This window comes from Podarcis cretensis (assembly GCF_951804945.1).
Source record: "Podarcis cretensis genome assembly, chromosome: 2".
NCBI lineage: Eukaryota > Metazoa > Chordata > Lepidosauria > Squamata > Lacertidae > Podarcis > Podarcis cretensis.
This window is the reverse complement of record NC_137171.1, coordinates 51,669,726-51,682,800: the sequence shown is the minus strand read 5'-3', so window position 1 is coordinate 51,682,800 and position 13,075 is coordinate 51,669,726. Positions and strand designations below refer to the sequence as shown.

The 13,075-nt window shown below is 45.1% G+C and overlaps 1 protein-coding gene across 2 annotated transcripts in view; it reads right to left on the bottom strand.

Moving 5' to 3' along the window:
• The window catches only part of UBTD2 (ubiquitin domain containing 2), a 44,023-nt gene extending 34,749 nt beyond the window's left edge, over positions 1 to 9,274 (bottom strand). Inside the window, exon 1 of one of the 2 annotated variants that reach the window (XM_079964887.1) lies at positions 9,100 to 9,274. In XM_079964887.1, the coding sequence (XP_079821013.1) occupies positions 9,100 to 9,169 (70 nt within the window). In that variant the 5' untranslated portion in view covers positions 9,170 to 9,274. Of the gene's footprint in view, positions 1 to 1,586; positions 1,747 to 9,099 lie in introns of those variants that run through there. The other variant, XM_079964886.1, reaches the window with a different exon arrangement.
• Positions 9,275 to 13,075: the final 3,801 nt, after the last annotated feature.

The window sequence follows — 13,075 nt, the reverse complement described above, 5'->3', positions numbered from 1 at the left end:
TTATTTTAACATTCTTGCTTGCTTCATGTGATGAATTACTGAAAAACCTTTCACTTAAAAAGTGGGGTAAATATGAAGGCTGCTGGTACCTAAAGCTGAACTTTATAGAATGACAAACCTTTTTAATCTTACAAATTGTGCACCTGCAACCTTACTAATCAAACCAAGTGGAGTCATAATCTAGACTTTGGAAAATGTTGGTCTCGACTGTTCATAGTTTTGTAGTGTACCAGTAAGATGCAAAATGGTTAGCATCAAGTTGGAAACTCATGACCTCCATATAAGACACACTACATTCAAAACACCGAGCTCTAAGAAAGAAGATGAAATCTTAACTGTCAAAAACTTATGTCTATTAAATCAAAATATTTTCACCTCACCCCTTAGAAAACATTTCCAAACTATCCACCCATTGTTTCAAAGGACTTACTTCTGCTCATTCAACAGCACAATATTTCTTCACTGCAAATAGTGGTGCCTCGCAAGACGAAATTAATCGTTCCGCGAGTCTCTTCGTCTTGCGGTTTTTTCGTCTTGCGAAGCACGGCTATTAGCGGCTTAGCGGCTATTAGCGGCTTAAAGAAAAAGGAAACAAACTCGCAAGAACTCGCAAGACGTTTCGTCTTGTGAAGCAAGCCCATAGGGAAATTCGTCTTGCGGAACGACTCAAAAAACGGAAAACTCTTTCGTCTTGCGCGTTTTTTGTCTTGCGAGGCATTCGTCTTGCGAGGCATTCGTCTTGCGAGGCATTCGTCTTGCGAGGTATCACAGCTCTTGAAATGTTTTACTTTTCTGTAAGAGGTCCACAACTACCTATTTTGCCAGAACAGTTACACTGATCTTGGGTCAGCAACACTTTCAGTTTATTTCTAAGAAACAACAGTGATTCCGTAACAGTCTTGGGCTACAAACAAATGCACAGCACCACCAACACAATGTGATTTCATTCTGTATATTTTTGTGTTTGCTTTTGTTTGAATATTACCGTATATAAACGACCCCGTGCATAAGACGACCCCTATTTTTGGGAGCCCTCAACAATTGCTGAGCTTCTTTTGTAAGTTTGCTGAGCTGTTGAGCAGCTTTTTGAGCATCCCCCACTCTGGCTGAGACAACTGGTGCCATAATACACCGCATACTGGCACTCACCAAATACTCTTCCTAAGGCGGGAAGAGTGGGTAAGCAGCCTCCTCTCCGACATTTTCCTGCTACCACCACAGCACCAGCCCTCGCTTACTTAGCATATTAACCCGTGTATAAGATGACCTTCAATTTATCACAAAAAAATCAGAAAAAGGTTGTCTTATACATGGAAAAATACGGTATTTTATTGAGTTTCAGAACAAACAAACTAATGTACACCAACCAATGGGACTAAGGCCCGTTGAACACAGTGTGTTCTACTTCTGAGTAAGCATGCATAGGATTGCTCTGTCAATGCTACAGTAATTTCTCTGATATACTACCCCCCCCTACAAATGAATGATCTTCAGGGTAGCTTATGGTTGTAATAATACCCCACCCCCAAACCTGCACAACTGAGTAGCCCATGGTCCCCCAGTCAATGTATATGGCCAGAACATACCTTCCTTCAGTTCTGTGGTCTCATAACAACTTGCCGCTGAAGTACTGTAGGGTTTTCTTTTTGGCAGGGAGGCTGGAATAAAGCTCCCTGAAGCAGCTCCTTTTCTGGCCAAGGTATGGGGCCACTTTAATCTCCCCTTTGCCATGTTGTTCCTGGGAAGGACCTCCTAATGGGCCCTGGCTGATGGCAGATAGCTTCCCAGTTCTGAGGCAAGAATATCGCTATTAGACATATGGAAGGCCGACTTACACTAAGCCAGACCATTGGTCTACACTGGTTTTCCCAGGGTTTCAGAAAAGGAAATACTTCAAGCCCTACCTGGAGATGCTCTCCTACTGAGCTACAGTCTTTCATAGATATTACAAACACACATACACATCCTCTAATGGTCCAGTTCAAGAACAGAATGGTTTTAAGCAATGGCACTGCTTTTATAATCACTTTAAAACTTTAGATCACAATGACAGCATTATATCTGCATAACAGTGAATGGAAACCCCCACCAGAGTTTAAAGCCCATTTACTTCTCTTGTTCTAAAGAGAAAATGAAGACAGAATCTACGGGAGTTGCTGGAAACCTCGCTGGGGTGGAGTCCGTCAACTACAGAGAAATAGTACTTTTTAACCAGTTAAGTTTCCTTGCAATAGTATAAATGCATGGCCTACATTTACCGAAATAATGAATAATAGTTCATGAAAAGAGCAGTTTGAGAGAACGAGCAGAAACCATGTTATCGGACAATTAGCACCCAGTAGTTAAAATAACACTGCCATGTAATGTTAAACTGTGGAAAGTTTCTATTACAATAAATAATGCACAACTGCTGTTCTGATACATACATGTAGAAGTCCATTCAAAAGATGGGCAATGCTAATTGTAAATGGAAACTTAGGAGAAATGAAGTTATTTAGACACTATCCAGTTGCAACATATTTTGTTAAGGATTTCTAGTGCAACTGAGCAGCATCCAGTCAGGCAAAGGGGCAGTGATCACCCACTCTTCTCCGCTTAGATTAGCACACTGCTCATTCATGTATACATCGTATTAAACCCCTTGCTACACAACCGCATCATCACTAAGGGCACAGTCCTCTCCCAAAGCCTTAGAATGCAACTTTAGAGGCATTGGGAATATGATTGTCAGACTTCCATTACTCCATGTATAATCTTGCTCATTACAATTCCCGAAGCTAAATTCAAGTTGAGAGAGTTTGCCTGCACAGTTCCAAATTGCTTTAGCTCTATTTATACATGAGTACATCTTAATAAAATCTCAAAAGAATTTCAAAGAGTGGCTGGGGCAACTCAGTCTGATGGGCAGCAAATAATAATAATAATAATGCATTTCTGATATTTCTAGTGCATTTCTAACAATGTGTTGATACTGCACTGATTTCCCACTCCCCACTCCCTCATGCTCTTGCTAGTCCACTCTAGAAAAGGAACTTAATCCAGGCTTAGCTTTGCTTGTCACGTTTGTAGGACTAGTCCTCCCCCCCTAACAAAATGGTAAAAAAAAAGGATACATTTTGTATCTCTTCCACATTGGCGGCGGGGGGAAGATTAGTTCATCATATGCAGTTTCAGCATTTCCCTCAATCCATTATTTCAAGGGTGGGCCTCTACCTTAACTATGAAATGGCCCAAGAAACCTACTGGGAATAGGGGAGGGGCAACTACTATGATAAATGAAAGAGAATGGGGCATCAGAATACAGCACAGTGGAGGCAGAGTTCTTCACAAGAATTGCTGCTGTGGCAATCCCCTTTTCTATTCACCCCAGCTTCTGCAGGAGGGAGCACGAACCCCCCCATCACAATCCCAAATTCTTATTAGCAGAGGTCCAGAAGCTCCTCACAAATGGATTAGAAAAACTAAGAAATGAGACTTTAATTAAACAAATAATTTGGCTTCTTTCTTCGATAGGAAGAACAACCGCAAGCAATGAACTAAAACTGGTCATGTCAAAAATTCAGAACTCACAAGCATTCTAATGCCACCCTCGAAACAGTGGAATTGGCATTATAGAAGATTAATATATTGACACACACACAACTGTTATTTATATACCACACTTAGAGCAAGGTTAGAAACAAGACTGATTTCACTCTTCTTTTTTAGCAGGAGACAAAACCACCAAGGCTTCAAGTTTGTATGGAAGAGCAAGCAACCACACAATCAGTTTGGAAAAAAGTATTGGGGGTGGAATCATCACCCTAGGACTTATCTATCCTGATTTTCAGAAAATTGATAGACTTCCAATGACAGATAGCAGCAAGACAATCACAGATCTGATACAGAGAGAAGAGACAGAAAATGAAAGCAGTCTTTAAATGCAAACTTGGCTTTCCATCTCATCAGACATTTCAAACATGGTCAGTACTAAGTAGCCTACTTCTACTCTGAATTAATCTAAGGATTTTCTTTTCAACAGTTAGCAAAAGTACAGTCCAAGGGCTATATTTGGCACTACAGTTAAGGTTTTACACGTAGTGGTTTTTTTATCATGTCACCAGTGTGTGCAATTATGTGATTCTTACTGGTAGCCATTGGTCATCTTAGGATACTTCAGAAGACAGGATGGTAACAAATCAATGAAGCTGAACTGTTAGCGAGCTTTGTACCATGAACAGGCAAGGCATGTGTCAGAAAAAACAGCAGCAGACAGCTGCAGACCACAGGTTTAAATCTGTAATGGCTTACAAGGCCCATATTTCAAATATGGATCTCTTCTCTTTGTTCTGTACAAGCAACAGAAGGCCTTGCTGAACTTTGAAAAAAGAAAACAAACACTCACAATTTCTAATGAGATATATCCTTAACAGAGTGAGTTGAATAATAAAGAGTTTATCAACAAAAACTCCAACGGGAAAAATTAAGCTGCAAAGCCTGTAACAGCCCACTACAGTAGAGAGAATATATTTAATCAATGTGGGACTAAACTGAACTGATTCTGAATTAGGCACACAAATGAAATAATCTAAACCACTGCAGCAGAAGATTAGTCCAAATGATGTTCACTCAGGGTTGCCATTTGTCCAGGAAAACCTGACCTTGTCCGTTTTGGGGGGGCCAACATGCCCATCCGGGCAGGTTTTTACATTTTAAATGAAATGTTCGGGTTTGGGAGATTTTTGGGGGGGTTGAGGGGGCATGTGCATACTCAGGACGGTGCTGTGCTGCAGAAGAGGAAGCGCCACAACAAAGCGAGGCCATTGCAGTGAATATCAGGTAGGAGCTGGGATCCTGCCTCTGCTTGGGCTGGCAGTGGCTCAGGCTGCTCTGCATGCCGCAGCCACTGCTGGCCTGAGCAGGGGAAAGAGGCGCACTAGTGTGGTAGCCCCCCACGCCTCTTTTCCCAGATCAGGCTGGCAGTGGCTTGGGCTCTCCTCTTTTTTGCTCTTTAATATATGAAAACCCTAGTTCAGTAAAGCTGAGAGAACTTCAAAATGTCATAGCAGTCAGTTTGATCTGATGCAGCCTAGTGATCTGATCGCATGTACCGTATTTTTCGCTCCATAGGACGCACTTTTCCCCTCTTAAAAACTATGGAGCGAATAAAGGGGGGAGGCAGGCAGGGAAAGCCTCCAAGAGTTCGCGCGGCTCCTGCGGGCTTTTTCCCAGGAGGGAGAGGGGACCACCAAGCTCCCGGACGGGGGCAAGGTTTCGCGCAAGGTTTCCGGACCTGTTCTGGTTTCCGGACCTGTTCTGCAAGTTCTGGGAGCGGAGGCAAGGCTGCCTGAAACCCCCTGAGGGCAGCGGCAGTTCGTGCTGCACTCCAGGGGATCCAGGCAGCTATCCGCAAGCCTTTGGAGCGCAGCGCTGCACTCTGAAGGCTTGCGGATAGCTGCCTGAAGCCCCTGGAGCACAGCACGAACTGCCACTGCACTCCAGGAGCTTCAGGCAGCTATCCGCAAGCCTTTGGAGAGCAGCGGGAGTTCTCACTGCGCTCCGAAGGCTTGCGGATAGCCACCTGAAGAGCGGAAGGGGTCGGTGCACACCGATCCCTCTTGCTCTCCAGGCTTCGCTTTGCTGGAGAAGCGCTGCACAGTTTTCCCTCTCTGAGCAGCGCCCCTTCAGCGAAGTGGGAGGAGAAATGGAAGGGGCTCCGTTTCTCCTGCTGCTTCACTGAAGGGGCGCTGAGCAGAGAGGGGGAGAATTCCCCCCCCCGTTCTCCCCCTCCTATGGTCCGGTGCGTCCTATAGACTGAAAAATACGGTATATATCAGCTTTATTAGGATGCGATGTAAATTTATGTATTTTTGTGTTTTTATGTTGCAAACTACCCTGTAACCCTCAGACGAGGAGTGATGTAGAAATTTAATAAATAATATCAAACACAGACTGCTTGCTAGCGAAACAGCTACCCAGCAGACTACCTTCAATTGAGGCTCCTCCTCATGCAGACGAAGCTAGAAAACCCCTTGAAAACAAAAATGATTCCTAAGAAGCAACTCATAAATGAAAAAATAAATAAATAGCCACCCAATACTTTTTTTTTTTTTGCCTCAATACCATATCTCATTTATATTGGACAAATTATTTCCCCATAAAGCAGCTAAGCGGGGACCTGTGTCTTTACTATAGCCCCCATCATCACTGAACACTGACCATAGTGGTTTAGGCTGATGAGAGAAGGGAGTCTGCCAACATCTGGAAGGCACAGGTCCCCCCCCCCCAATTATAAAAGTCTAACTGCACTGATGTCTATCACGGAAAACTGCAAAGAAAGATCAAAATTATACCAAAGTGGTTGAAAAGATGTATCCTGACATTTTATATCACATGCACACCCATGTATTTAACATATGCATTACGACATCCAGCGAATTTTAATGTCTTTCAAAGTCTACAGTATATTGCATATTTGATGGAAGTAATAAGAGAGAAAGGGATTATTACAGGAACTTCATTGATCAGTGGTGACTTATGAACAGTAATAACTTCTTATTACCTCTGGACTCTGTGTAATTTCACAAGCTATATCTGCTTCTGGTTTGAGATTTGCCTCTAAAATGTTTTCCTACTGCACAAGATCTCATCGTAATAATTTGCAGGAGCCTGTAAATTGATATTCTGTGACCTAGGACTGCAAGTGAAATTAGAGACAGGAGTGACCTAGTGGGCTAGCAAGCCTAGCCTCAAACTCAGTAAGGCTGTTCCAAAACTTGTGCTCTAGTGTTCTCAGCAACCCACTTGAAACTTCAAAACAGAGTTTCCCTTGAGAGACTTTTAGTCAGATTGTACACTTACCACAATCACATATTTAAGAAAGGTTTTACCTTTTGAGAACAAGAGAAAGGTGTACTTTGACATCTTGATTGGTAGATTACGGTACATTAATTTTTAACAGAATGGCTCAATCATATATTTTATTTTTAGGAAAGAAAACCTTACGTAGGTTACGCACATGCATACACATAGAAATTGCAGAAACTTTCATGCATTTAAGAATCATGCCTGGATGCCACATAATTGAAGTGGAATCATACTAGATCTCATTTTAGTGAAATAGCTTTAAATGTATTTATCCTTTGATCCTCAAGCTTGCACTCTAGTATATGATTTGAACAGATGGGCATCCTAGAAAATCCAGCTGTTGTAACACGGATATTAGGCTCTTTGCACCAAAATACAGCAATGTATAATGTGTATGTAAGATATTCACAAAACCTTAATAGGGAAATCTTGATAAGAAGCAGCCACAATTCCACTGAATCGTTTATCTTATAAATTTATATTAACATATATCATACCCTGTTTTGGAAAAAAACCTACTTTGATGATCAGAAGGATAACATAAAAAAGCCAGGAAGTTCATGGTTTACAGGTGTATCTTCTATGACCTTGCATTGCCTCATAATACTTAGCCAGTGTGGTAGTTTCTTAATAATGGGTGACATTACATAGGCATAGTGAATTATCTAGGTACAGTTCATGGTTTCAGCTACATCGCAGCTTCCACTTTAAGCTTAGTTAATTTTACATTATCCCCCATTGTCCTTGGTTTTGATAACTTATTAAGCAGGTCTTTTCAATTTTTACAAGTTGTTTGAGGGTGTAGGTACCGAAATCCAATCTCCTCTAATGGGAATTCTATAGCTAAATGCCGTGCAACCTTGACAATTCAGAAATTTATCCCATACAAACATTACCCCTGAATGTCAATTGTAATATAAAGTAGGTTTGTGAACCGTAACACTCTGGCATTTAAAAATGCATCTAACAACACAAAGTCCCAAGATATTAACACAAATCCATAAGCAATAATATGCTAGAGACAGCAATACTGATATGTTGACTGAAATAACCATCTGTTAAAGGAGAATGGAAATTTGGTGTTGCCACACGATTTGCCCTTTTAAATACATGTGCAGTTAAGAAAAATTGGTAGACAGTATTTAAAGTTATTTAAACTGGGGGAGATGTATCAACATTTAACAATTAGAAAACTGGGTACAAAACCCTAAAGTGGCAGGTAAGTGATCTTCAGGTGACAGAGTAGGAGAACCATTTCAGAGAGAAAACTCCATCATCATCATCATCATCACCATCAGTTTGATCAACATATAAATCTTTGCAAAGCTGAATAACAGGCAGATAGGAATTACCGTACACAAACCTACAACTTTTGAGTTCAGTCCACTTTAAGGAAGATGATTGTTTCCAGTAAGAATTCCATCCTTTGGCACAATATATGTTTATCTGCTAAGTATGTGCAAGGCAGGTTCAAGAAAAGCCATACTGACAAGAAGAAAGCCACTTTCTCATCATGTACATTTGAATAAGCAAAGTCAAGAGAAGGGAGGCGGTGGCCCACATAATTTATGAAGAGACTTCTATACCCTACCTTTCAACTTCTCTATACACACCCCAAATGGCAGGATGTACCATAAAAAACAAACAATATACTTTCAATAACAACAACAATAATAATAACGAAGCTCAAAATAGTTAAAAGTATTCAGAAGAGAAAGAGGATTGTTAAGTTGCCTTTCTCAAGGTGTGGGTGCTTCAAGTGTGGGTGGCGGAGACTCTGGCAACTGGAGTACAGAAGGGAAACCATTCTTTTCCATACCTGGGCAACGAGAAAGGAAAGGGGTGGGCTCTCCCACCTTGTCCACCTCGCCCCGTGCAGGTCAGGGCCCTGCCCCTCACCCCTCACCCCCAGCCCCTGCCCCCCCCCGGGCCCAGAAAAACCTCTAGGCGAGCGCCTGGAGACCCTTTTTAGTTGAGGAAAGTTGAAAAGAAGACCCCCCCTTCCGCTGGGAAGGGGCGAAGGGGGAAGCGAGGCGCTCCCTCTTGGGGGGTGGGGGGAAGAGAGAGAGCGAGGAAGGCGAGGGATGTCGACAGAGAAGCCGCGGGAGGGCGTGTGGGCCCCTCCCGGCTTCTCTCCCCATTGTGGAGGAGCAGCAGCTGCCTCTGCGCGCTCCCCTTCCCCGCCTCGGCCGAGCGAAGCCCCAGCCCCTTGGCGCCGCCGCCGCCGCCGCCTCCTCCTCCTCCTCCTCTCACCTCCGGTGCCGTCCGAGTTCTCGTTGAGGCTGCCCGAGGAGTCGTGGTGGGAGCCCACACACCCGCCCATGGGGCCCGGCCGCCCCGGCCCGGAGACCCGCCTCCTCCTCCTCCTCGCCCGAGCTCCTCCGTCCCCGTCGCTCTCGCCGCCGGTCGGGCAGGCGCGCTGGCTCCGGAGCCGCCGCCCCCTTCCTCCTCCTTGTTGCGCTCGCCCCGGCCCCGCCTCAGCGCCCGCCCCCCGCGCTCAGGCGCCCGCCCCGGTGCTGGCGAGCGGGGATCCCGCCGCCGCGGCCTCTGTCAAGGCAGGCGGGCCCGCCACAATAGCGGCAGCGCCCGGGCCGGAGAAGGAGCTCTGGCGGCGAGGAGGGGGCGGCGGCAGCAGCAGCAGCAGCAAAGGCAGTCCTGGGGTCTGTCGTGGGGCTGCCCGGCCATGCCGCCGCCTCCGCCTCTCGGGGAGGAGCTCCTCTTTCTTTTCAGCGCCGAGGGAAATACGAGCCTTTCCACTTCCCGGAGCGCAGAGCCTGGTGGTGGCTTAGCACCCGAGCACAGACTGCCTCGTGGAAGGCGGAGACCCGCAGGAGCCTCACTTTGCCTCCCCAGCCGGGCTTCACAGTCGCTTGGCTCCTTTACTGACATGGAAAAGAGTCCCAAGAGGGACGAGGTGGCATTATTAAGGGGCTGAATCGTCAAGCCCTCCGCCCTCTTCCCAAGCAACCACTGGGGAAGGCCTGGGACTTGCCCTCTGCACAGTCACATCATTGCCTCACCTTGCCAACCTCCCTGGAAAGAGGAATGGCCTCTGGAAGAAGACCCTGCCTCCACAACCTGAGAAGATAACTGGCCTTTATCCCCTCCATCTCTCCGCTCCTCCTCCTCCCCACAATCTGGAGTTAATCTTTGCTGTCAGCATCAGAGCCCTTATGCCCCCAGCATCATGCATTAGCTGCTACTCTTCCTCCTGCCCACATCCGGTGGTTGGAAAGGAGAGTGTTTCTGAGCACAACTAGAGTGCCTTTCTCTCACCAGTGTGTAGTCCGCATACATGTAGACTAGACGCTTTGATCTGAGCCTCAGTTAAGTGTTGTGTCCCGTGCTTTTTTCTGGGGGGACACGGGTCTGCATGCCCCTAAACATTTTGTGAATCTTAAGTTTGGCCTCATTGAGGGGCAGTATTTCAATGTGAGTAGGAAAATGAGAGTACTGTACCCCTAAACATTTTTTTAAAGAAAAAAAGCACTGGTTGTGTCTAGCAATATGCTAGAATGACACAGGGCATGCACTGGATTAATTCATCAATTAGGATGTTCCTCAAAATGTATTAGTGGAGTTTCCTTCGTTTCCTCCCTAATTTGTGTTGGTGGTGCTGGTTGTTTTAAAAAAACACTCTCATATTTTCCTTATGTAACACTGGAACAGTATTAAAAATGCAAGCATACAAGAGAGATCACCATGAACCCCTAGAGAAGTGCACAAGATTGTAAACAACTGTAGTCATATGTGACAACAGCAATGCCCAATTTGCAGATTTTTATTTCACACTCCCACATGGCAAGGCTTTTTCTTAAAATAGTACTATTTGCAGCACATTGATTCCCAAGGGGGTTCCCTGGAGACTGTAGATAGGTATTGTAAAAGGTGTGTTGGCATGTCCTGAACAGCAACTGTCATCAAACCCATACTGATATTAAAGCGAATGCCCGTGAGGGAACTACGGTATTTGTTGGTGCTGATGTGGTCTTCTTTGTAGATATGACTCCAACACTTAAGTACAGTGGTACCTTGGTTCTCGAATGGCTTAGTTGTTGAATAAATTGGCTCCCAAACACCACAAACCTGGAAGGAAGTGTTCTGGTTTGTGAATGTTTTTCGGAAGCTGAACGTCCAACACAGCTTCTGCTTGAGTGCAGGAAGCTCCTGCAGCCAATCAGAAGCCGCACCTTGGTTTTGAATGGTTTCGGGAGTTGAACAGATTCCCGGCACAGACTAAGTTTGAGAACCAAGGTACCGCTGTACTGAAACCTGGACCTTTTGATATACTTTCCACCTAAGTTTTCACTTTTTCCTGCAATTAGTCGCATATCATTCTGGGACTGAGTGCAAAGAGAAACAGGAATGGTTTTTGAAAAGACACAATATACTTGATTAGATCTGAGCAGATGGCATACCATCATAGACCAACAGCCCTGAAACAACAGCCCCTGAGTTTTGATTGTGTAAGCAAGTGTTAAGCAACACATAAACCACATTGTGGGCACATTATTTTGTTAGCGGATCTTGCCTACAGATCCTCTAAAGTCAGGCATGTCTATGGTCCTTCAAATGATTGCAGCAATATTTATGTTTCAGTACTCAAGTCAAGGAATTGCTTTCCTGACATTTGGAGAAGCAGTCCTCAGGTGATCTCTCCGCTTCCAGAAGTATTCCATGCTGAAAAAAGAAAGTTTTCAGATGCATGCCACTAAAGTAACAAATAAGGTGGATAAATTAGGATATCCTTGGCCATAAAATCAAGCATTCTATTAATTCCTGTCATTTGAAAATCTCTGAACATCAGCTTTTAAAACAAACCCTCCACAATCATCTTGACCTTACAACTTAAATCCTCAGAGCACTGGTAAATGCTGAACACAGAAAAATAATAATCTATTCAGAGGCATTTCTTGTTTAATGCAGGGTACAACTATGTGGATGACCATATAAACACAATTTTAGACCATAAGCCCACTGACCACAAGGTCTATCTATTATTCAGTGTATCCAGGTAGGTAGGAATCATCAACCTGGGAAGGCAGCCCATCTAAGAGAAATGAAAGTCTAATCCTAAACCTGTACTGGTTTGCAGGATATCTTCAGGAGAAGAAAAGGCTCAGGAGTAGACCCTACACATATCTGGAATGGAGTCCCTAAGATGATTGGATGGTGCCTTGTACGCTTCTTTCTGGCAACTCCTGCAGCCAAGCTGGTGCCAAATGTATTGTTCTGCTTTCCTTTGGACCACAGCAAGGCCAAGAGAGAGAGGTCTTCTTGTCTGGACAGCCCAGGACCTCCATAATACTGCCCAGGCTTGTGCCTCAGGGAGGTCACTTCAATGCTGCTAATGCAGCAGTTTGACTTCACTCCCAGAAGTGCACTCCATTGTCTTTTGAGACAGATGGATGCCAACAGCATCCATCTCTCATTAGCCCCAGCCAGCATGACCGGTGGTCAAGGATGATGGGAGTTGGGGTCTAGCAACATCAGGAGGGCCACATGTTGCCCAATGCAATCTAGAACATTGCATAAAATGCCCTTACTTGGTTTCTTGCTTACAATTACAGGCCCACTCTGTCAGGTGTGCATGCAGGAGCCAGGCCCTGTGACCAATAGGACTCTGCAGGACTGGGGCTTTCCTAAGTTTGTTCTGAAGAGGCAAGGCGCGGCCACACAGGTGAGGCTGATTGGTAACTCACAGCACCTGGTGGCAAGAGCCGGGAAGGGATACAAGTTCAGGATTTTCCCTTTGGCTCTTTGCCACAGCAACACGCTCCTTGCCTTGCTGTGTTTGACTCCTTGCTTCTTGATCCTCGGACCCCTGACTTCGTGACTCCTTGCTTCCTGACCCTTGGACCCTTGGCTTTCTGACTCCTGGCTTCTGGACTCCCGTTCCTGCTCCCACCCCGCCATTTTGCCCCTGGTTCCGACGTCCCCAGCCGGGACTTTGATCGCCCGTGAACCGGACCGTGACACACTCCATTTGTGCCATGCACAGAACCTTCTCCCCAAGTCATGGCTTGGTGATTTACCTGAAGCCCCAGGTCAAATGATTGCCTATATCATACAACTGGGCTACTTTCCTCCAGAGAGGCTGTGGTGCCTCTCTGGTCCAGCTCTCTTCTTGTCCCTCCTTTCTTCAGTAGTTACTGTCAGCACAAGCCCAGCTGTCTTTTGCTTCACCAGGTTTCCCCACTCCTGGGGGTTTGAGTCTGTTCTCTTGGCT